The 24,171-nt window shown below is 32.5% G+C and overlaps 2 protein-coding genes across 4 annotated transcripts in view; one reads left to right on the forward strand and one right to left on the reverse strand.

Moving 5' to 3' along the window:
- LOC143064506 (ATP-binding cassette sub-family C member 3-like) overlaps positions 1-17,738 on the forward strand; it is a 31,418-nt gene extending 13,680 nt beyond the window's left edge. For all 3 annotated transcript variants that reach the window (XM_076237377.1, XM_076237378.1, XM_076237379.1), the window contains 15 exons: positions 460-636; positions 1,361-1,528; positions 1,877-2,066; positions 2,474-2,588; positions 4,360-4,558; positions 6,297-6,528; positions 7,212-7,522; positions 8,275-8,474; positions 8,907-9,030; positions 10,277-10,378; positions 11,322-11,465; positions 14,704-14,862; positions 15,128-15,294; positions 15,818-16,012; positions 17,095-17,738. In XM_076237377.1, the coding sequence (XP_076093492.1) occupies positions 460-636; positions 1,361-1,528; positions 1,877-2,066; positions 2,474-2,588; positions 4,360-4,558; positions 6,297-6,528; positions 7,212-7,522; positions 8,275-8,474; positions 8,907-9,030; positions 10,277-10,378; positions 11,322-11,465; positions 14,704-14,862; positions 15,128-15,294; positions 15,818-16,012; positions 17,095-17,206 (2,595 nt within the window). In that variant the 3' untranslated portion in view covers positions 17,207-17,738. The remainder of the gene's footprint in view (positions 1-459; positions 637-1,360; positions 1,529-1,876; positions 2,067-2,473; positions 2,589-4,359; positions 4,559-6,296; positions 6,529-7,211; positions 7,523-8,274; positions 8,475-8,906; positions 9,031-10,276; positions 10,379-11,321; positions 11,466-14,703; positions 14,863-15,127; positions 15,295-15,817; positions 16,013-17,094) is intronic.
- A 4,008-nt stretch (positions 17,739-21,746) lies between these two features.
- Positions 21,747-24,171, reverse strand: part of LOC143064508 (ATP-binding cassette sub-family C member 3-like) — a 51,209-nt gene continuing 48,784 nt past the window's right edge. Inside the window, exons 29-30 of the mRNA XM_076237380.1 lie at positions 23,636-23,830; positions 21,747-22,689 (exon numbers count right to left, since the gene is read on the reverse strand). Coding sequence (XP_076093495.1) covers positions 22,578-22,689; positions 23,636-23,830 — 307 coding nt within the window. The 3' untranslated portion in view covers positions 21,747-22,577. The remainder of the gene's footprint in view (positions 22,690-23,635; positions 23,831-24,171) is intronic.

Raw genomic sequence — 24,171 nt, forward strand, 5'->3', positions numbered from 1 at the left:
ACATCTCTTATCTGGGAAACATTAATGGTGTAACATAAAATAACGTACACATGTCAATTAACATATAATAATTTTGTTCTATGAATAAAGAAGTAAACATTGATTGCAAATTTAATAAATTTGTTATTCACAGTATCAGTACAGAAGTAAATCTAATTAGTGTGACGAGATATTACACAAAAAGTAAACATTGAATTACAGAAATGCATGTCAAATTGTGTCAACAGGTTATATTACCAAGAACCATTAATAATAATAAAAAAAAATCATACATCAGAGACTAAAATCTATTAAAACACATCCCAAGTATTTAGTGTTTTAACGTCTTGGACATTCATAAGGTATGTTTTTGGCATGAAAAATCACATCATGAAGATAACGAAAATAAAACACACTAAAATAATCTGATTTACATGTCTCTAAGAACAGAATCCCAGAAAATTGTAATATTTGTTTTAGGGTTCTGTAGCGTATGTTTCACAAGAAGCATGGATACAAAACTTATCAGTTAAAGATAACATTTTGTATGGACACACATTTAACGAGAGAAAATACAACAGAGTCATTGAAGGCTGTTGTTTGAAAACAGATCTTGAAATCTTAACTGCTGGAGATATGACAGAAATAGGTGAAAGGGTAGGTACTGATTTTCAAGCTAGAAATACATATAATCTTATCTACAACAATTCATAGTTATGACCATGAACACGGAAAAACCTACTAATAGCAATAATCAAGATTATTTTCTAAAACAATGGCATTAAACATCGAAGTTCAGTAAGCCGTATGGATTTTTGTTATTTCTATTCTTTCGTTCGCCATTGTTTGTGGTCTGTCGTCAGAAAAGTTCAATCTTTTGAGTTATGTCTGGAGAAGCATGTACTCACATTTATTCACACACCACTAGAAGGATGTATAGAGAAATCCATCGAAAACGGCCCCTCATTGAGTATCGACCTAATACAAAATATGATCATCAAAGGCAATCGGTTGATTAATGAGTATTAGGAGTGTGAAGAGTCTGTACAAAAGATCTCCATATGGTTTTTATCAGATGGCAAAACATGTGTATCTTGGAGTGTTTAAAATGTAGACGAGCCAGACTCCTAGTAGCATGTAGTCATAAATTAATATTGTCAAATGATATTATTGTTTCATCAAAACAAATTGATGTGTTCTGTTCACGTTGATTCTGTGTACGGCTTCTGTTTTTAAAAGAAGCATAGAATTATACAAGAATACCGAAACGTACCTATCGAATCAAAGACATATTTGAAACAAACACCTCGTTCAGCCGAAGACACTTACAATTATATTTTTGTACTTTTATATCATTGGATAAAAACGACATTTTTATTAGGGAATAAATGTAAGTGGAGGACAGAAACAGAGAATTAACGTAGCTAGGGCTGTGTATAGTAATAGTGACATTTATCTGCTAGATGACCCACTAAGTGCTGTTGATTCACACGTTGGTCAAGAACTATTCAAGAAGGTTATCGGACCAGAGGGGATGTTAAGACATAAGGTAAAATTGATTGTTGAACTACTTAAAATAAAATATGTTTCTATCATGATACAGTCACTATTCTAATATAACGTATACATGTATATTATTTACATTATTGGGTCAAAGTCTTTCCCGAGAATCAGTATCATCCTTTGAATTTCAAAACAAGTATACCTTGCCATTTGAAATATGGAAAGTGGTACCCTATAAAGTTTAACGTACTTTCAGATTGTTGTTTCTTGTAGATTTTTGTCGGATAAGATATAACTGAAGTTCTCTCCGAAATGAATATTTTTAAATCTTATTTATATAACAATATCAAACAATGCCAGCTGCACTTATGATTTTTTTTTTGTTTGAATTAAGACAAGGATTTTAGTAACACATGGAGTTCATTGGCTACCAAAAGTAGATGAAATAATTGTCATGGATAATGGTCGAATATCAGAACGTGGAACTTTTCAACAACTTCTACAACATAACGGACCATTCGCACAATTTTTGCAGGTCTACCTTTTACATGATGACGCACCGGAAGAAGAAAATGACACTGAAAGTATGTGGAACAAATCTTAGGACAATGAAACCCTTTTAGAAAATTAAAAAATCCAATTAAAAAAAAGAAAAAATACAAATTGAAGAAGGACATAAAACAACTAATTGCCAAAGGAAAAGCAATAGACAGAAAACTGGATACTCCGGAATTCATATTCTGCAAAAAAAAACTGTTCATGTCATTGACACTTCGATGTTACCCAGTCAGGAAAATGACCATTGTTATATTATAGTTCGTTTCTGTTCTATGTTTCTGTTGTGTCGTAGTTCCTTATATTCTATGTTTCAGTTTGTAACACTGATTTTTTCGAAATCGATTTATGAATTTCGAACAGCGGTATACTACTGTTGCCTTTTTTTAGCACAAGATTATTATTTTATGCAAATATCTTGTATTGTAAATTTCAGTCAGCAAAATCAAAGATGAAATTTGGGATCAAGTGGAAAGTGTAACTTCTGAGGGCGGGTTAACGACGGATGACAGTGTATTTATGCAAGGAGGGTTGTCTCGTCGTAAATCCAAGTAAGTATAAAAAAAAAAAAAAAAAAAAATGTTTAGTAAGATGTTTTTAATGCAGACATTACACAACTTTTTCATAAATCTGAGTGAAACATATTCAACACTCAAAATTCATTTATATATAGAGAAAGAAGATGTGGTTTGATTGCCAATGAGACAACTCTCACAAGACACCAAATGACAACGAAATAAACAACCATAGGTAACCGTACGGCCTTTAACAATGAGCAAAGCCCATACCGCATATTCAGACCCCGAAATGACAAATGTAAATAAAGGCAACAGTAGTATACCGCTGTTCAAAAAACAAAATCGGGGTAACAAACTAAAACTGAGGGAAACGCATTAACTATAAGAGGAGAACAACGACACAACACTACAACGTAACACACACAGAAACGGACCAAGCATCAGACAAAATCCCACGAGAATAACAAATATAACATCAAAACCAAATACATGAATTTGGGATAGACAATTACCGTGACACGTCTTATCGCAATGTGAAACAATTGTAAAACAATTAAAACGATTAAACTAACGGGCTAATTTATGTACAAATAATGAACGAAAAACAAATATGTAACACATCAGCAAACGACAACCTCTTTATCACAGGCTCCTGGCTTGGGACAGGCACATACATACAGAATGTGGCGGGGTTAAACATGTAAGCGGTATCCAAACCCTTCATTTTTAACCTTGGACAGTTGTGTAACAGTTCAACATAAGAACGAACTACAAAAATCAGTTGAAAAAGGAATGTAGAATGAATCTTTTTATTGCAAAGCATAGACATGCTATGGCAAAATTAACAACATATATTACATAATATAAAACATGAATAGACAACAGAGAACAATAGTATAATACAATGCCATATAAATTAAGTTATGAAACTATATAAGATCGAATATGCCATGCAGCTTTTACATAATTACATAATTTGATCGTGAGAGACTTACTACAAGCTTGTAGTAAATTTAATAGTTTGATATTATTAGGCCAATGACAATAGTACTTTGGTAAAAATTGTGTTCGTACAGATCTATAAGATGGACAAACAAGAACAAAATGGTATTCATCTTCAATAACACACATTTTACAACATTCACATAAACGACTTTCTCTAGGAATATTATTATAACGGCCAACTTCAATATTTAACTTTAATGTTCCACTACGTAACTTTGTTAACAGATTAACATTATTGCTATAAGACATATATTTTTCAATATAAAAGGTTAATTTGAATGGACTATAAAAAGACTATTTACTACATTCCTGAATAGTAGTTGACCAATTCTGCAAGTTGAAAAAGAATTAACTCATCAAATAGATATACATCTAGTTGGTTTATTCAAAGTAATCCCAGTGTGACATAATTTAAATTTTTTATAAGATGAAAGAGAAGAAAACTTTTAATATTATCAATTACATATGACTAAATTGCGTTTTCAAACGATTGTCTCGAACCTTCCCAGAGATATTTTGGCACATGTGACAGTGAAAGATTCAATGAATCTTACTATTGATTATATATGATCTTACACCACAGATAAAATGCATTCAACAACATGACTATGGCCAAAAACAAACGTGAATAACCTCAGATGCTTTAGACGGGTAAACAGATCCTAATCCACATTGGACATCCGTCATGCTACTCCTATATAATATGTTGATAGGCTACGACTCTCTGTATTTCAAGAAAATAATGTTGTTTACCATGTACCGGAAGGTATGTATATAAGTATTTTGTTTTTCCATTTAGACTTCTTGTAAAGCACGGCAGTTTAATTGACTTGGAAAGAAGTCTATCTGCTGCTGTAATGATTAAAGCCACAATGGCCATGCGGGAACGAAATTTAAGAGAATCCAAGGCCAGCATGTCTAAGAAATCATTAAAAACTAGTATACCAGATTCTACAGAAGGACAGCTGATCAAGGAAGAAACAGCACAAGAAGGATCGGTAATATTCTTGATTTAGAAGTATTTGATATATGCATAGTCTTCATCCCTAGCTGAACATTTTCATGTTCTCCAGCTATATTCTATTCTTACCACGTTTCAGATCATATTAATTGTGTTGTATAGTCCTTAAAAATATTTTAGTATTTAAGTTAATTTGTGTTGAAATCTTTTAAGGATATATCTATGTTTTATAATAAACTTGTATTATTTTATTAATAAGGTAGCTATGTATAGTAGGACGTAAAGACAGTAGTCTGGAATGACATAGTTTAATTTTAGTTGAAATTGGGCTTTGCTCTAGCTTTCAGTAACTGTTCGTATTTTTATACCGCTATCTAACGTCTTTCATCTTTTTCTTCCAACGGTTTTGTACTTTTTGTTTAATTGTTAAATCGCTGAGCGAGGTTAAGGTAGGGTTGATTGTCAGCATATATTGCCTGTTTCTCAGATATGAAGTGCCTGGTCTGGTTTATCCAAAGTTTTGGTTACCAGTTCAGTCTATTGTGTAAATAATATTATCTTGATCCCGCCAATCACATAAAGGAACGGGGACCAAGAAAAGATTGTGTGTGTCTTATTAAAAAATATATCAGAAGAGCATACAGCTTATGTGTACACACTATACTAATATATGGCAAAAATATATCAAACACAATTTTATAATTGCCGATCGCCCACAAGACTAGAAGGAAACCGGATTTTATTATAATCTATCATTAATACACATAATAGTTTATGCAAATAATATCTATATACATATAAGCAATGTTCACGCTTTAAATACGAATTGAAAAAAAAACACTCTGTCATAAACGAACCCGCCGGCCAGGAAAAACCAACAACCAAGTTACCTTAGTCGATATGGAAACCTGTGTCCATACCCTTATGCTAGGAAGATCGTCTCGAGAGGTGTACATTGGACAAGTACTGAAAATTAGCTTATGTTTACAGAAACAAAATGTGTACTGGTAAACAAAATATCAATATATAGTACAAAACAAGAAAAAAAAAAATCAAACAATAGTGAACCAACATTAAATCTAAACTTGACCAGTTCGAAATTGGCGAGAGAATGGTCTAATAGGGAAATTAACCCGCGAAAAATGACCACTCATGTGATACTACAATTAATATCACGTTTCCATACATATATTTAAAAACAAACGGTTAGTACAATAAGTTTCCTCTGTACTTCGAAACGCGAAAAATTATAATTACATGTATGTTACAGACATGAAATAATATAAAGACTTGTGTGATTATTAAAGATAACACAAACCAATTAAAATATTCTCTTTTGTAGCTGTAATCTCTTTTGGTTAGAATCTCTAGTATGCTTTCCTTACTGTCGACTTCTCTCGAGTGAAGATTTAAGATAATATCTATTTGTACAGATGATTATAATTATTCGCAAAAATAACATAGATAAAGGCAACAGTAGCATACCGGTGTTACAGAAGTTATAAATCGGTTGATTAAAAACCAATCCGCGTTAAAAACCAAACCCGACGGAAACAAATCAACTATAAGAGGACAACACAGGAACAATAGGAAAGCCGAAGTGAACAAAACACAAATGCCAACACATACAGAAACGAACTATTTGATAACAACTGCCATATTCCTGACTTGGTACAGAACATTTTAAGATACATTGTTCTGAAAATTCATTAGTTTAATTTTGATAATTGATATTATTATCTGTCAATCAATATATACGTATTGTTTTCTTGAAGGTTAATCTATCTGTATTAATAGAGTTCATTAAAGCAATGGGAATCCCAGCTACTATAATGGGCCTTCTGGCCTTAGCAGCACAGCAAGGACTGAATATATACCAGAATTTCTGGATAACATTCTGGACAGAGGACATCTATATAAAAAATGCAACATTGATTCATACACAGTCATATACTGACATTACCTTTTATTATCTAGGAATATACGCCCTACTAGGAGTTTTGCAAGGTGAGAAATGTTTGGATAGAATAAACGTTAAACAAATCAAGATGTTCGATAAACCTTTTCAAAAGTAGCAATTCATTTCATTTGTATTCAACCCCAAACTGTGAAAAGTCGTGTATATATTGATCTACTTCTACTAGTCCGGCTATATAGTTTGTTTGTTCTGCTTCAATTACAGTTTACAATAAATAGTACTTTATAATTCAGTTTTGTTGTATATGTTTACTGAAGATGTGCATTTGGACAATATGTTGATTCTCACAAACTCTTCATATTTTCTAGGACAATTATGCTATGAACGAGAGACATATGATACCAAAGGTATATTTGAACACACGAGTCAAATACGAACGAACCGACAATACCATGGCATTATATATGCACATGCGGTGTCTCTTTTACTCCTCATATTATCCTCATTTTCTTTCTTTATTCTATGTATGATTTATTGATGACTTTAAGTAAAGTAAAGATATGTTTTAATAAAACATCTAAATATGCGAATGTGATATCTATCAAATTAAATATAAAGTGTGTTTGTCTGGTGTGATTATTATTCATTGACATTTATTTCAGCAATTTGTTTGAATTGTATTATTTGAGACTCAATACTTAGTATAATTTGCATCGTGCACTATATTATAAAATCATATCGAATTATTTCAAAGTGTAATGATACATTTCAGGTATCACTCTATTCTTGTTTGGAATGATAGCGTTTACCCGGTTTGTTAAAGCTACTGGTGATATACATGACAGAGGATTGAACTGTATTCTCCGATCTCCAATGTCCTTCTTCGACACCACACCTGTAGGTCGAATAATGAATCGCTTTAGCAGCGATATCGACGTTATAGATGACAGATTTCCCAGAACGTTCCGAATGTTGTCAATCATGGGATTCATGCTTTTTGGCACAATAGTTGTTATCATTGTGACGACTCCATTATCAATGGCTGTTATAATACCTATGTTAATAGTATACATCGTTATCATTGTAAGTGTTTTATTTTTATTCTTTATCTACTTCTAACAAAAAAGAAGAAAAAAACCGACACATACATAAGCGATATCTACATTATACTTAGAATGTTTTTAAATTAGATCATAAAAGAGGGACGAAAGATACCAGAGGGACAGTCAAACTCATAAATCGAAAATAAACTGACAACGCCATGGCTGGCATAAGTTATTCATAAGAAAATGAATGTTTTTTCTTTGCTTTCCAAAAAGTTGAAATACAATTATGAATTAGATTTCTAATGTATACATAACGTTGACACATTACACATTCTCTATTTTGAATAATATTAGTGGTGCGTATACGTCATACCACTTCTCCCTATATAAGGTTGGGTTCTAGAAAAATTGTTTCATTTTCAGAACCATTGTCTTGAATAAGTCGTATTTTAATTTTTGAACACATTTTTGAATTTATGATTATTTCATGTTGAATATGTTTTTGTTAAAAATTTGACTTTAACTACTTGATCGTTCTCAATTTGACCTTGCCTATCCTTAACTTCTTTCAGAAAATAAAGACGCTAGACGGCACCAATTAAGGCTTCAATTGTTAATATTGTTTCAAATGTTCTTTAGTTTATATAAATGACAGTTGACATATCTCATGCGAGCCAATCTGATATATCGGCGATATGTAGGTTATAATTCATTCACATCCGAGGAGAATAGACTTTTGTGACAATTTAAATTTTTTATTATTGATTTTTTTTTATATTATTTTCATAGAAACTGTATCTGCCTTCAGCAAGACAGCTTAAGAGAATAGAATCGGTTACCCGATCACCCATTTATAACCACTTCAGTGAAACAATTTCTGGTGCAAGCATAATTCGGTCTTACAGATCTGTAAATAGATTTATTGATGAACTTTATACTCGTCTTGATATAAATTCATGTTTTTATTACGCGGCTAACACTGGAATGGGGTAAGCATAAATCAATAGATATTTATAGATTTTTTTTAAATTACAACATTCAACTCAGAACAACATATAAATTTACAAAAATTCTAAACTTCATTGAAAATTCAAAACGTACATGCCTTTATCAAACAAGTCAAACTAATTGAGAGCAACTGTCATATTCCTGACAGACAATTTCCACTTAATCATTGTTAATGCTGAGTGCAACCATACTTACTGTGTACAACAATATTCCTCTAATTGATGTAATGCTGTTTTGGAAAATAAAACGAGTCATGTGTAGTACAATAATTATCACATGTAAAATGCATTTTTCTTTTGATTAAAAACTGACGTTTTTTTTCGAAATCCGCGGTCAAATTACAACCTAATCAAAGTTGATGTTTACTGTCTGCACAAAAAATTATCATTATACATGATATTTCTTTTACACAGATGGATTGGTATCTTTATTGAATCATTAGGGAATTTGATTCTTTTAGCCGTGGCCTTATTTGGCATAATTTCTACTGATGTAAATGGTGGAGATATTGGCTTAGCTTTAACTTATGCCTTTCAGGTATATCAATTTGTTGGCATAATTTTTCAGAAGGGCATGTATTCTGTCATGAACATATTAAGTAGAAACTTTGAAGACCATAAAGTTCTTTTATAATCACCAACAATATTTTTTTAGACGTACCATGCGACTGGCGCAAAACATTGTTCATCAGGAGTTGACTCTTCAATCAATCCAAAGACTATTTAAGTAACAACGAAAAAAATAGCATCAGAGAAACCGAAAGCAAAAAGAAAACTAACAACAAAACCGAAAAAAATTTCAAATCAGAACATCTCTTATCAAAAGGCAAAACCACTAGCTCAATTACATCAAACAAATGGGAAATAACTTTTATATCCTAAGAACAAAGGTAGTACGGAGTAAAAAACAGAATTAACGGAAACGCATGTTATCTAAAAGAGGGACGAAAGATACCAAAAGGGACAGTCAAACTCATAAATCTGAAACAAACTGACAACGCCATGGCTAAAAATGAAAAAGACAAACAAACAACAGCACACACGACACAACATAGAAAACTAAAGAATAAACAACACGAACCCCACCAAAAAACTAGGGGTGATCTCAGGTGCTCTGAAAGGGTCAGCAGATCCTGCTCCACATGTGGCACCCGTCGTGTTGCTTATGTGATAACAAATCCGGTAAATAGTCTAATTCGGTAGGTCACATTCATGAAAGGAAAGGGGATTGTAGTTACGACGTAAGGAACATATCCGATATCATTTGTGAAACGGTTATTCCATAACGGTCAACCAACTCGCGATTGCGTCCGTAAAATTTACGAAGGGATGATTCCAACATCACCATTTGGAACTCTTGGTTTAATAGCTTCCTTGTGAGAAGCAACCCTCTATCAAGAAAATCATGATAGGAAATGCAAGCATGGAAATATCGTATCAATTGATTATCTAAGTGTTTTGACGTATTTTACACACTGATGATGATGATGTTGATGATTTGATGATACCGCTGTTCATGGACTGTTAGTTCACGAAGGGATCATCCGCGAACTTGTCGGTGCTGTCTTATTGACACTATATCTAACATATTTAGTTAACTTCCCAATTGATAAGTTAGGAAATTCTTGAGATTCCTACTAAGGTTTCAACTCCCGCAGACAGAGTGACCTTAATTAATTTAAAGCTATTTTGTTTTAAGCATTTTATTTAACATTTTAAAGGATCAATATTTGTACTATTGTCTTTATCTTTTTACTCATTGTTACAACTCTAATTTCTTTCAGATAATTATTGCTATGAATATTGTAGTCAGAGGAGTAAGTGAAATGCAGATGAACGTAGTATCCATTGAAAGATGTGAAGAATATATGCATTTACCTCCCGAGGTAAGTTTGATTAAACACCATAAAAGCTTTGTGAAATAATATGAACTTATGAACGGTATTTATTATATTGGATGCAACGAAATGCCGACATTTTAAAGTCAAATAAAACCCAAATAATGCAAATATGATCAAACATTTTCAAATTTACTTTTCCGAAGTAATAAAACATTAGGTGCTCATTGGCCTGTGTTTGCTAATGGCTGAAATTTGTTTGAAAACCTTTGGTTTGCGTTTTCTTTTTTGATGAATATAAATTTTGCCAAACTCTTTGAGTTTTGAATATAAATTCTAATACCCAAAATCGTATCTTAATCGAGCTATGCCTGTAAAGGTATTTTATAGTCAATCATCCTGCATTGGCATGAAAGTTTACAGACCTATTGAAGAGGTCACACGAGGTCACTAAAAATGAAAGTGACATCTGGTTATTTTTTAACATTGAAATAATGCTATTCATGCGGTTTTCCCTCTTGGAATTCTTGCGAATCCTTCATTGCTTGTTTGTTATCCTGATTTGCTTCTCATTCAAATTGTGTGAATATAATTTCGTTAATCTACGATTGCCTTATTTATAGATACTTATAAGTGATTTAGTATAAAAAATTAAAAAAAACCCAGGATACTCGTACAAACCATGTTAACAGCGCCTCCGGGTAAGGGATTTTCTCGCTGTGTTAAAGACCCATTGGTGGCCTTGAGCTGTTTTCGGCTCTTTGAACGGGTTGTCTCTTTGACACATTCCCCAATTATATTCTCCATTTAATGGCAGTTCATCTTTCATATAAGATTAAAAAGATATTTTTAACAGAAAATGAAGACATCATTCGGTCTATTAGCATGATGAGGTCAGCTGAAACTCTATTTTAAAGTACATAAGTTAACCATGTGCTACAAATACTAATTGAAAGATAGAATGCATATGCATACTAATTACTGTTTTCAGGCCGACTGGATACAGAGAAATAAACCACCGATCGATTGGCCACAAAAGGGAACAATAAAGTTCTGTAATTACAAAACACGTTACAGAATTGGATTAGAACTAGTTTTGAGTGGAGTTGATTGCTTCATTGAGAATGGAGAAAGGGTATGGAGTTATATTGCACCTAACATAACTTTTTTGCTAAGTAAATTAATGCATTAATGTGTCATTTTAATTTTTGTTCTTCTGTATCTTTTTAAAATTTCCGGATAAGTATTTGGTTCAGATTTAAAAAAGGGCGTTTAAAAATATATTATCGACCGTTTTCACAAACACTCTTCTCTGAAACTACAGGCCAAATTCTGTAAACTTAATGTTTAAGTAATTTGTGATGCTAGACCATCTAAAAATTATCGTTTTTGAAATTTTATTCATCTTTGACAAATATTACAGCGTTGGTGCCATATTGTTCCAATAGAAATTTTCTAGAAAATTGTTTTGTTCCCGTCACCTTCTTACTTTAACCAAACTATAATTATGACGTCCCTATACTAAATATATTGGATGTTGGATGGGAAGTGTATGTTATTTTAGTCTTTGGTACATGATGCATGATGTTTTAATAAGTTGTAATTAACTTCGTACTAGCTGAAAATAACTATTACTATCAGATATGTACTGCAAACATGATTTACCCCTCCATATTCTGAATGTACGTGACCCAAGGAGCCTTGTATTCAGTGGTTGTCGTCTGTTGTTGTATATCATATTTGTTGATCGTTCCATTTTTGTACCACCATGTCTGTATAATCAATTATTTCGATAAATCATAGGTTAATGTTCAAGAAACACTCTTGAGACTTTCTAAAGTAGGCGTAATTTCAGAAAATAGTAATTTATACACAAGACAAGCTAGGAATATAATTTTATTGCTAAACTACAAAACATATTAACTAATACAATATACAATTATATACAATACTTTTTTGGCGTACGGCTGTCTCAGCCATTTAGCGTGCATGGTCACTTTATCCGAATTTTTTGAAAAACAAATAGAAATAGTGTAGTTGTAGGCAAAGTAGTCAGATCGACTGGTTAGTGCCCAGTGTCTAATATAGTTTAAAGCTACTACAGAAACACTATATTATGCACAATCCGCTCTCCTGGTTCCAAAGCATGTGATTGATAAGCATCTGAACTGTGATTCAGATAAGTAGCCAAAGATATAGTAGAAAGCCAGAGAGAGCCGATCTGCGAAACAATTAGCATAAGCCTTTGTCTGAGCTTTCTAGCCAGAAAATATTGGCAAGACTTATGCTAAAGTTAGGATGTAAGTGACCACTGAATACCCCGTAAATTTGTGATTTGAGTGAAAACTCGAAATGACCCACATGATCTAACAGTATGAAAACATTAGCATTCAACTGAGACAACAATTATAACAATGAGAAAAAAAAATGATAATAATAATATATAGATATCTATATATAAAAATACACTAGATAAACCATATGACATGCTAGTAATGTGTAACAGTAAAATCTATCGGTGGTGGAGGGGAGGAAGGTGGTTAACAAAAAGAATGGCGATGCCTTCAACGTAAACAAAGAAAATTTATAAATAGTTTTCACGTGCTAAAAATAATTGAATGTAGATAATGCAATGACGAACGGTAAGGGGCAAATCGTCTTTTGTGATAAACCTGAATTATATACATAATTCTCATTTTATACACAAGACAAGCTAGGAATATAATTTTATTGCTAAACTACAAAACATATTAACTAATACAATATACAATTATATACAATACTTTTTTGGCGTACGGCTGTCTCAGCCATTTAGCGTGCATGGTCACTTTATCCGAATTTTTTGAAAAACAAATAGAAATAGTGTAGTTGTAGGCAAACTGCGGTTTGCTTGCAAACATAACTTTAAAGTAGTCAGATCGGCTGGTTAGTGCCCAGTGTGTAATCTAGTTTAAAGCTACTACAGAAACACTATATTATGCACAATCCGCTCTCCTGGTTCCAAAGCATGTGATTGATAAGCATCTGAACTGTGATTCAGATAAGTAGCCAAAGATATAGTAGAAAGCCAGAGAGAGCCGATCTGCGAAACAATTAGCATAAGCCTTTGTCTGAGCTTTCTAGCCAGAAAATATTGGCAAGACTTATGCTAAAGTTAGGATGTAAGTGACCACTGAATACCCCGTAAATTTGTGATTTGAGTGAAAACTCGAAATGACCCCAAAAACAGATGTTGAATATTTTGATTAGGCCGATGAGACAGATGGACCCCAAATTGAAGGGAGTATGAAAAATAAGATTATGGTAACTATGAAATGAAGTTTCCAGCACTTCCGATTAAAGTGTTTTTGGAACCAAAAACAGCAAGAATAGCATATAAAAAGTTCTTTGACTGTTAAAGAAATTGTTCTCGATGTTGTCAGTAATTTCATATTCATAATATTCAGTTTTCAAGTAAGAAAATTATAACTCATTAAGGGTAATAACTAGTCTTAACACGAAGTATAGTTTAAAAATAAAAAGCATATGACTTTGACAATCTGAAGTATATACATGATCATACTACGCTATCATGATGCTCAAAATAGAATATATTCAAATCATATCAGGAAAAGTACACCACTTTTAGTTCAGTAACATATTCTATAACTATGGATTGTTAAGCTCCAATGATGAGTATCTTCAAGCTCATAGAAAGGGGATTACTGTGTTCCGTCATAGCATGCAGATATGTTTCTAATGCACAAGTGAAACTAATGAACCACATATCCAATGAAGATGTTATTTCCAATAATAAAGCAACACACTGCAGTCGACGGGGATTATTATGCCCCTGTTAATCAAATTGAAATTTCATTATATAGAATTGTAGTCTACATGTATTTGACAAGAAAACACTCATTCTAAACAGTGGCCTTGGACATTACAAAGATAAAAACAAGATCATTAATGATAATTATTACTCGTATCACAATATCATCATGCCCTGCATAGTTCATGATTTGCTAGTTTTCAAAATTATGTCTTGCGTGTAAGCAGCAGTTGTGGAAAAAAAGTGCAACGAGAAGACAATGTGGAATGATATCCGTCACATACCGCACAATAAACTACACATTCAAAATGCGGGTGAGTGTGTAAATTGGAATCAGTAAATTTACATTTCTTAAATATATCTTAGGTAGGACTTCAACGAAAAAGTGCTCAAAAACATCTCTGTTCAGATGTATAAAACAGTAAGAAAGCATATGTGCTGATGGGTCGATGATAAAATGTTCCAAAAACTACAAACAATCTTGTCAATTATCTTGACACGAAAACAAATGATTTGAATTATACTTTTGGGGGAATATTTCGTGACCTTTTTATAACTACAGGTTGGAATAGTAGGAAGAACGGGAGCAGGTAAATCATCTCTGACGCAGGCTCTGTTCAGAATTATAGAACCAGCAGAAGGTTCGATTGTAATTGATGGTATTACATCTACAACAATAGGTTTACATGAACTTAGACGAAAGATAACAATACTACCTCAGGTAAACAATTCATTTAAATAAATGTTTATTCAAGTCATTCCTTTAAATTAACACATAACATAAATGAATGATTGTAAACCCGATTAACTTTTCAATTAGATAATTACGTCTTACAATTAGTCCGAAATGACAAATTTTAATAAATGCAGCTTTCATCTTTCAGCTAATTTTTCAAAAATGAAGTCATAGAAGAAAACAATTATTGATTTTTTTTATTCAGAAACAGTAGCATAAATGATATGATCACACATTTATAATTTTGAAGGACCCAGTATTATTTTCTGATACATTGAGAGTAAATCTAGATCCGTTAGGACAGTTTACAGATACAGAAATATGGAAAGCACTGGAGTGTGCCCATTTGAAAGATTTTGCAATGAACCAGACAAAGCAACTAATGTCAGAACTTGGAGAAGGAGGAAATAATCTGAGGTACTCTATAATTATTTTCACAGAAAAGAGAAGAAATAACGTTAATACAAATGTAAACACTATTTCAATTTCAATACTTTTCCATTGAGAGAATACTAATTAGCTCTTTCGGTAAAAATACTGACAATCAGTCCAGCCCTTCAGTTACTAATACAATTAACTGTTAACAAGTTTGATATGTATCAATCATCAAAAATGTCTATAAATAATTTTTCAGTTTTTCTCGTTTATTTGTAAATGATTTCGGACTATTGTTATGATTCTTCTTCAACTTTGTATGTATATGAATTGGCACTCAACTGCAAGAGCGTCAGTAACAAGTCTAACATAGACGAGACGAGACGCATGTCTTTAATGTGTTTAAATAACGCAAATGTTTTGTGTCAACATATAGCTTTTAGTTGGTTCGCTTAAGCCGAATACAGCTTCACAAAAGAATTAATATATTGCTTTGTATTGGCCTTAGATATTTGGTTTAATACGCCTTATACAGCATACGTATTCTCGTTTTTTATTTTCCTAGTATTGGTCAGAGACAATTAGTATGCCTAGCTCGAACACTCCTTCACAAAACAAATATATTACTCCTTGATGAGGCAACAGCTGCCGTCGATATGGAAACAGATGATTTAATCCAACGGACAATTAGTGAAGAATTTGCTGAGTGTACCATATTATCAATAGCCCACAGACTGAATACAGTAATGGACTACGACAGGTAAACATATAAAAAAAAATTGAAGGTCGTACGGTTGCCAATACTTGATTAAATCTACTTCATTTCGATTTTGGTGGATAGTTAGTCACATTTGCAATCATACAACATATCCTCATTTTAATTTAACAATTTGAAAATATAAAGAATAGAAATAAATCTCATTATCATTTACCTTACATAAAAAAAAATGTGCAAAAGAGAATAAACACCAAATTATAGCACAGCTTACTAACTGATAAATATTTTATATATCTTGACTTACATCTAAAACTTGACAATGAGGATCGGTTGAAAACAAAACTTTACGACAAAAAAGATTATTTCAGCTTCCCAATTGTGAACTTTCCATTTCTAAGTAGCAACATTCCGGCAGCGCCTGCATACGGAGTATATTTCTCCCAATTGATACGATATTCCCGTGCTTGTATTTCCTGTCATGATTTTCTTTATTGAGTATTGCTGCTCACAAGGAAGCTATTAAACCAAGAGTTCTAAATGGTGAAGTTGAAATCATCCCTTCGTAAATTTTACGGACGCCATTACGAGTTGGTTGACCGTTATGGAATAACCGTTTCACTGATGATATCGGATATGTTTCTTGCGTCGTAACTACAATCCCCTTCCCTTTTCATAAATGTGATCTACCGAATTAGACTATTTACCGGGTTTGTAATAACATGAGCAACACGACGGGTGCCAAATGTGGATCAGGATATGCTTATCCTTCCGGAGCACCTGAGATCACCCAAGTTTTGGTGGGTTTCGTGTTAATTAGTCTTTAGTTTTCTATGTTGTGACATGTGTACTATTATTTGTCTGTTTGTCTTTTTCATTTTTAGCTATGGCGTCGTCAGTTTATTTTGAAGCTATGAGTTTGACTGTGCCTCTAGTATCTTTCGCCCCTCTTTTACTGCATTAAACTTTTCCATTGTATATAAACTATTTGTAAATTTGTCTGATTGCTTGACTAAATAACTTACAAGTTTGCATTATTAGCAATAATATTTGAACTAAACTTGATTTGATATAAATACGTTCAATCATTTTCTATTTATGAGTGATTACTGTGTTGTTATCTTCAGGATCATGGTTCTGGATAAAGGTACTATTGTAGAATTTGATGCACCGGACAATCTACTGAGAAATAAAGATGGCATATTTTACTCTATGGCACACGACGCGGGTTTAGTTTGAATGGATTGATATTATAGGTTTTACAATAAAAATTAAACGAACAACTATGAAATATAACTTATATCAAACTTTTGTGTTTATTTATGATCACAAGGAATGTTTTTATAGATTATCGTTGATCATCTCAACGAGATAGATTTTCTCGCTTGAGCCGGTACGGCAAAATCGAGAAAAGAAATCGAGTTGAGATGACCAATTATCTGTCAATAGCTATTTTACCTGACTTTGTCAATTTCATGTCAATTTCATTAGCAACGCCACGTGCCTCCGTAGTTTCTATCGATATTTTTCCATCTCAAGCGAGTAGCATGATATTAAAAATTATCACAAAAATATCAAAGGAAAAAGGAACAAAATAGCGATAACTAATTTTATTACACTTCCATGGTATTTATAATCATGATTTATCATATCATTTACAATAATTTGATCTAAATAAAAAGACATTTGTCAGATATATGAAGATCAGAGAGTAACATACAAAAATTCTACTGTGTGTACTTTAAAGTAATAAAGACTTTTGGTAACTGTTTATATGCATTATAGTTTACAAGGATGTTTTGGTCACATCACATTGAAACTTAGTACACATAAATCAAATCATGTAAACATTTGATTGTTGTGACTGAGTTCACTACATATATTGACACATGTAAGTGTTGAGAGGGCATATTGTCATTCCAACACATCTTCTTGTTCTGAAAATCATACACAATATTCTATGGATAGTTGCTAGAAGCAACAAGGGATGTTTTGCACAACATATTGAATTTAATCCATAATAGTTTGTACCACTCAATCTTTTTCGCCCATATATTGTTTAATTTTGTTTGGTTTAACTGTGCCTTATATCTTTTTTTATGAATCGGATATTAGTGGTTGGTACGGTATGACGTGCGGTCCAACACTTTTATCATATCAGTTAAAACATTGTTTTTAAAATACTCTTCAGGCTTTTGTAAAAACCTTTTTAACATTAAACTTATCCATGTATACTAAGAGTCACATATTTGGAAAACTGAAGATCGACAAAATCGTATAAAGTCCATAATCACTAAACTAGTATACATTTTTGTTTAAAGGCCAACTGAAGCACACCACAGGGTGAGGAATTTTCTCGTTATGTTTAAAACCCATTGGTGGCCTACGGATGTTTTATGATCTTTGGTCGGGTTGTAGTTTTCTAGACACATTCCTCATATCCATTCTCAATTGTATTATTTCTTGAGGTTTTGATTTAATATTCGAGTTGATAGGGTACATGGTTCTAGGCCAACAGTGTAACCTTTGGCGCTTAAGCCTCATAAGATAGTGTACAATCCAAGGCTTGTCGGTTACCCATCTAAATTACGCCAAAAAAGTCTAATAGATATAGGAAGATGTGGTGTGAGTGACAATGAGACAACTCTCCATCCAAATAACAATTTAAAAAAAAGTAAACCATTATAGGTCAATGTAAGGCCTTCAAAACGGAGCCTTGGCTCACACCGAACAACAAGCTATAAAAGGCCCCAAAATTACTAGTGTAAAACCATTCAAACGGGAAAACGAACTAATCTATATAAAATAAAAAACACGTATAAATTACATTAACAAACGATAACTACTGTACATCAGATTCCTGACTTAGGAGAGGTGCAAACATTTGCAGCGGGATTAAACGTTTTAATGGACCCTTCTCCCTTTTTCTGAAACAATAGCTTAACATCACAACATAGAAAAACACACGATAAAATATCAATTGGCAGGCTTAACTCAATCAAAAAACGTACATTAGATTATATTTTACGTGAAATTACGATAAGGTCGATGTTAGCTGTTGTAAGTTTGATCAACAGAATTGTTATCAAACCTTATGACACACAAATATGGTTTCCAAAAAATAAGATCAACTAAAGAGGTATAGACTGCACATTTGTATTTAACATGTCAGAAGATTTTTTAAAATGAAACATGTTAAATAATCATAACTTTTAAATGCTGCATAGTTGTATTGGTATTGACATTCGTAGTTTTGTGAAGTACACTAAAAAAGGTCATACATGTAAGCTCTTTCGTTAAGAGATTCAGTATATACAAAAGGGATATAACATAAGTCGCACAACTGATAATCTCGTTGATATGGCCTATAGTTATTTAGTCAAATCCCGAATACTGCATATAACGATTATGAAACTTTTTTAGTAGAATTTCTGTTTATACCCCCGCTTTAAAAATGGGGGGGGGGGGGGGTATACTGTTTTACCTCTGTCTGTCCGTCAGTCCGTCAGTCCGTCCATCAGTCCGTCAGTCCGTCCGTCAGTCAGTCCGTCCCATGAAACTTTCGTCACATTTTTCTCAGGAACTACACATCCACCCTTTCTGTAATTTGGTATCAACATTTATATATGTCAGCCATACCGTGTGATGCGTTTTCAGATTCATCACTAGACAACTTCCTGTTTACCGAACACTTGTCTGATTTTACACATGATAGCCAAGTTGAAAATTTTCGTCACATTTTTCTCAGGAACTACAATACAAGGATTTCTGAAATTTGGTTTCAGGATTTATATAAGTCAGCTATACCGTGTGATGCGTTTTCAGATTCATCACTCGACAACTTCCTGTTTACCGAACACTTGTATGATTTTACACATGATAGCCAAGTTGAAAATTTCAGGAACTACAATACAAGGATTTCTGAAATTTGGTTTCAGGATTTATATAAGTCAGCTATACCGTGTGATGCGTTTTCAGATTCATCACTCGACAACTTCCTGTTTACCGAACACTTGTATGATTTTACACATGATATCCAAGTTGAAAATTTTCGTCACATTTTTCTCAGGAACTACAATACAAGGATTTCTGAAATTTGGTTTCAGGATTTATATAAGTCAGCTATACCGTGTGATGTGTTTTCAGATTCATCACTCGACAACTTCCTGTTTACCGAACACTTGTATGATTTTACACATGATAGCCAAGTTGAAAATTTTCGTCACATTTTTCTCAGGAACTACAATACAAGGATTTCTGAAATTTGGTTTCAGGATTTATATAAGTCAGCTATACCGTGTGATGCGTTTTCAGATTCATCACTCGACAACTTCCTGTTTACCGAACACTTGTATGATTTTACACATGATAGCCAAGTTGAAAATTTTCGTCACATTTTTCTCAGGAACTACAATACAAGGATTTCTGAAATTTGGTTTCAGGATTTATATAAGTCAGCTATACCGTGTGATGCGTTTTCAGATTCATCACTCGACAACTTCCTGTTTACCGAACACTTGTATGATTTTACACATGATAGCCAAGTTGAAAATTTTCGTCACATTTTTCTCAGGAACTACAATACAAGGATTTCTGAAATTTGGTTTCAGGATTTATATAAGTCAGCTATACCGTGTGATGCGTTTTCAGATTCATCACTCGACAACTTCCTGTTTACCGAACACTTGCATATTTTTACACTATTAATATTATCCACTTGCGGCGGGGGTATCATCAGTGAGCAGTAGCTCGCAGTTTCACTTGTTTAATATAGTCATTAAAGGACAAAAAGTATCAAAACGTTGCATCGTTTGCAATGCAAAAACAGGTTAATTTCAGTTTGAGCAACCCGTTTTCCCCTGAAATAGCAACCTTTGTTACAGTAAAAATATAAAATTAATTAACTCAAATGTGAAGTCAAAATACCAATCATTGCAAAAAAAGTAAGTATATGGAGTTTTGAACTACATGGGGGATCCACTCGAGGACTAACAGTAAAAAGTACAGTAGCAGTAATATAATGCATTATGATGATTTCAATCTGCTTTGTATCGATCTGAAAGATTATAGTTCTTTTCAGCTAATTTATTGTTTGTTCTTATGTTGTGCTGTAAAACCACTGTCCCAGGTTAAGCGAAGGATTCAGCCAGCACTCACAACCATTTTTATGTGCCTGTCCCAAGTCATTTATCACACTTAAAAAAGAGTATAAACTGAAGTTTGTATTAATATGGATTCAAAATATTAAATTGCATCTTTCCTTACGTCGTAACTACAATCCCCTTCCCTTTTCATAAATGTGACCTACCGAATTAGACTATTAACCGAATTTGATATCTCATAAGCAACACGACGGGTGCCACATTTGGAGCAGGATCTGCTTACCCTTCCGGAGCACCTGAGATCACCCCTAGTTTTTGGTGGGGTTCGTGTTGTTTATTCTTTAGTTTTCGATGTTGTGTCATGTGAACTATTGTTTGTCTGGTTGTCATTTTCATTTCTAGCCATGGCGTTGTCAGTTTATTTTCGATTTATGAGTTTGACTGTCCCTCTGGTATCTTTCGTCCCTCTCTTGTAGCAAATTGTCTATTCACAAATACAGCTAAAAAACATGTAAAGTCTACTGACGCCATTGCCATATGTTCGGGCTTCATTAATTAAAGTATAAAATAACGTTAATTGTTTTATAATATTTTTTATTATAACATAAACATGTTACTTAAAGAAAAATAACAGAAGAAAAATAACAAATAATAATCAAATACCAATGAGTGATTAAATGTCAAACAAAGTATATACAACTTATAAAATGAACACTGCTGCATATAGGATAAGAAAATACAGGAAACCTGAATTGATGCATAAAATGAACATTTTTATTTAAAATAAGAGATTCTCATCATTTTTAATAAAATTTGAATGATTAATAGTGTAACTTTACAACTATTCATAAATCCACATGTTTTATGCTTTATAACAGGATAAAAACATGGTATCAGATTAAATCAAACTTAAAAAAGACTAAACCAAAACAACTAACAAGATATCAATATAATAACGCTCTCATAATTCATAATATGTATAAAAAAAATCAAAAAAAAAAAAAAAAAATCAGTAAAATAATGCCACCATTCAGCATATGTTTTGAAATGTGTAAGTAATGATATAAAAACAATTTTGACAACGTGACAGATAAGCAAATTGAAAGTACCATGCCATTTATAAATTAAACTGTTCCTTAACAGTTGTTAAATGATTTGATTTATTCATATTAAGAACCTGTTATTAATTTTTACTCTCAAGAGCACTTTTGTTGACATTCTTCTTGTACTTGTGTTGGAAAGTGTTATAGCGAGAGGTCTCGAAGTTTAGATCTTTGCATACAGGAAAATATCGTCGAATTAGTGTCTGAGAAGTCAATAATTCAATATCCGTACATTTATGAAGATTGTTAATGTAACAGATTTCCTTCTAAACAAAAGTTCATGTTAATTTCTTTTCGAGTAAAGTTTTAAGAACGTAAAACATATTCAACTTCTTTTTTTTAAATTTGAAGTTTCATATGACTTTAAAAATGATAAGAAATGTATATGAATTAGAATGTGGTGCTTCATATAAGATTGGCCTCTTTCGCTAAGGAATAAAACACTCCTGTCTTGTTTTGTAGCAGGGTTTCGGGCTTATCAAATTCAGCTATAACACCATCATCCATAACCATTATTCTGAAACAAAATAACATGGTGATTAAGAAATGACTGCGATTTGTTAAACCTTATTGTAAATTTTATCTTGAGTTAATTTCTGATTTTTGACAATTTTACTTAATCGGTTAATTACATCTAATAGAAAGGATGCAGCTCACAGCATTAAAGGTGTGTCCAAGGTTTTCCTTTGTCTCCCGAAATTGCAACAGCAAATTCTGGGAGAACGGTATAGCGTGTACTTATAATATAAGCTGTTGAAATGGAACGGGTACCAATCTTTCAGAATGTTGTAAAACTTATTCATTCAAAGATTTTTATTTTCAATATACTTGTTTTTCGTTATATCTCGGAACTTTCCATGGGCAATGGAAACCGATAATTTCTAATGATATACAAATCAGCTCTCTTCTTGCGTTACACTTTATAATTCAACTATCGTTATAAACTACTTTTCAATTTTCGCATTCGATCTACACTTTTGCGTATTAAATATTAATCCTGGTATCTATTATGAGTTTATTTTGATTACATACAATAACTTAAGGAACACTTTTTCGTAATCAAATCAATTAATTTCAATGCAGAAACATTCTACTATCATACAAATAGTACTCTCTTAATATTCTATTCTAAATTGATAACTTCAAAAATCTGTAACATATAGTTTGCTGAATTCAGTTGTGGACACATAAAGTAGTGATTACAAGCTGGAGCAAAAATCCAAAAAGTTGACCATGACATTTTACTTTTACCTTCAACTTCAATTTCATAATACTGTATTGTAATTTAACGTGTTAAGCTCCAGTTTTGGTAATGGGTCAACCAAAAGGTACAAGATTGTGCAAAGTGTCACCAACATATTCAAAGTTATAGCAATATTGTCTCTTTAGTTTTTATAATGAGGAACACTTACTAACATGCATGCATGACTACGATACTATAAAAATCATTGATACTAGCATACCTGTCATAATCTATGACTGTATTTATCCGATGAGCTATAGACAAAACCGTGCATTCAGAGAAATGCGTTTTTATTGTTTGCTGAATAATCTTATCAGTTTCCATGTCCACTGCAGCAGTTGCCTCATCTAACAGCAGTATTTTTGTTTTATGTAGTAACGTTCTGGTCAAACATAGTAATTGACGTTGTCCAACGCTATAAATATGAAGAAAAAAACATGATTGAAACTCGTATCAATGAAAGAAAAAACAGAATATGAATCATTATCTCCGACGAGTATAGAAATCAAAGGTACTATGGTGTAGGCAGAAGTTAAAATAGAAATTAAATGACAATATAAAATATTCCTTTGAATTATGAATAACGTATAATTTTACTATCTCTACGCAAAACAAGCTTTACACCAGAATTTGATTTTGTTATGTTAGTATCGAGCAAAACAAAGTATAAACTCTAAAACATTTTGGGGTCAGCAGCAGAAGGAAAGCAACCGAACCGAAATAAAAAAAATAAAATGTATAGATGTTATATAACAA

Source organism: Mytilus galloprovincialis, chromosome 2 (assembly GCF_965363235.1).
Source record: "Mytilus galloprovincialis chromosome 2, xbMytGall1.hap1.1, whole genome shotgun sequence".
Taxonomy (NCBI): Eukaryota; Metazoa; Mollusca; class Bivalvia; order Mytilida; family Mytilidae; genus Mytilus; species Mytilus galloprovincialis.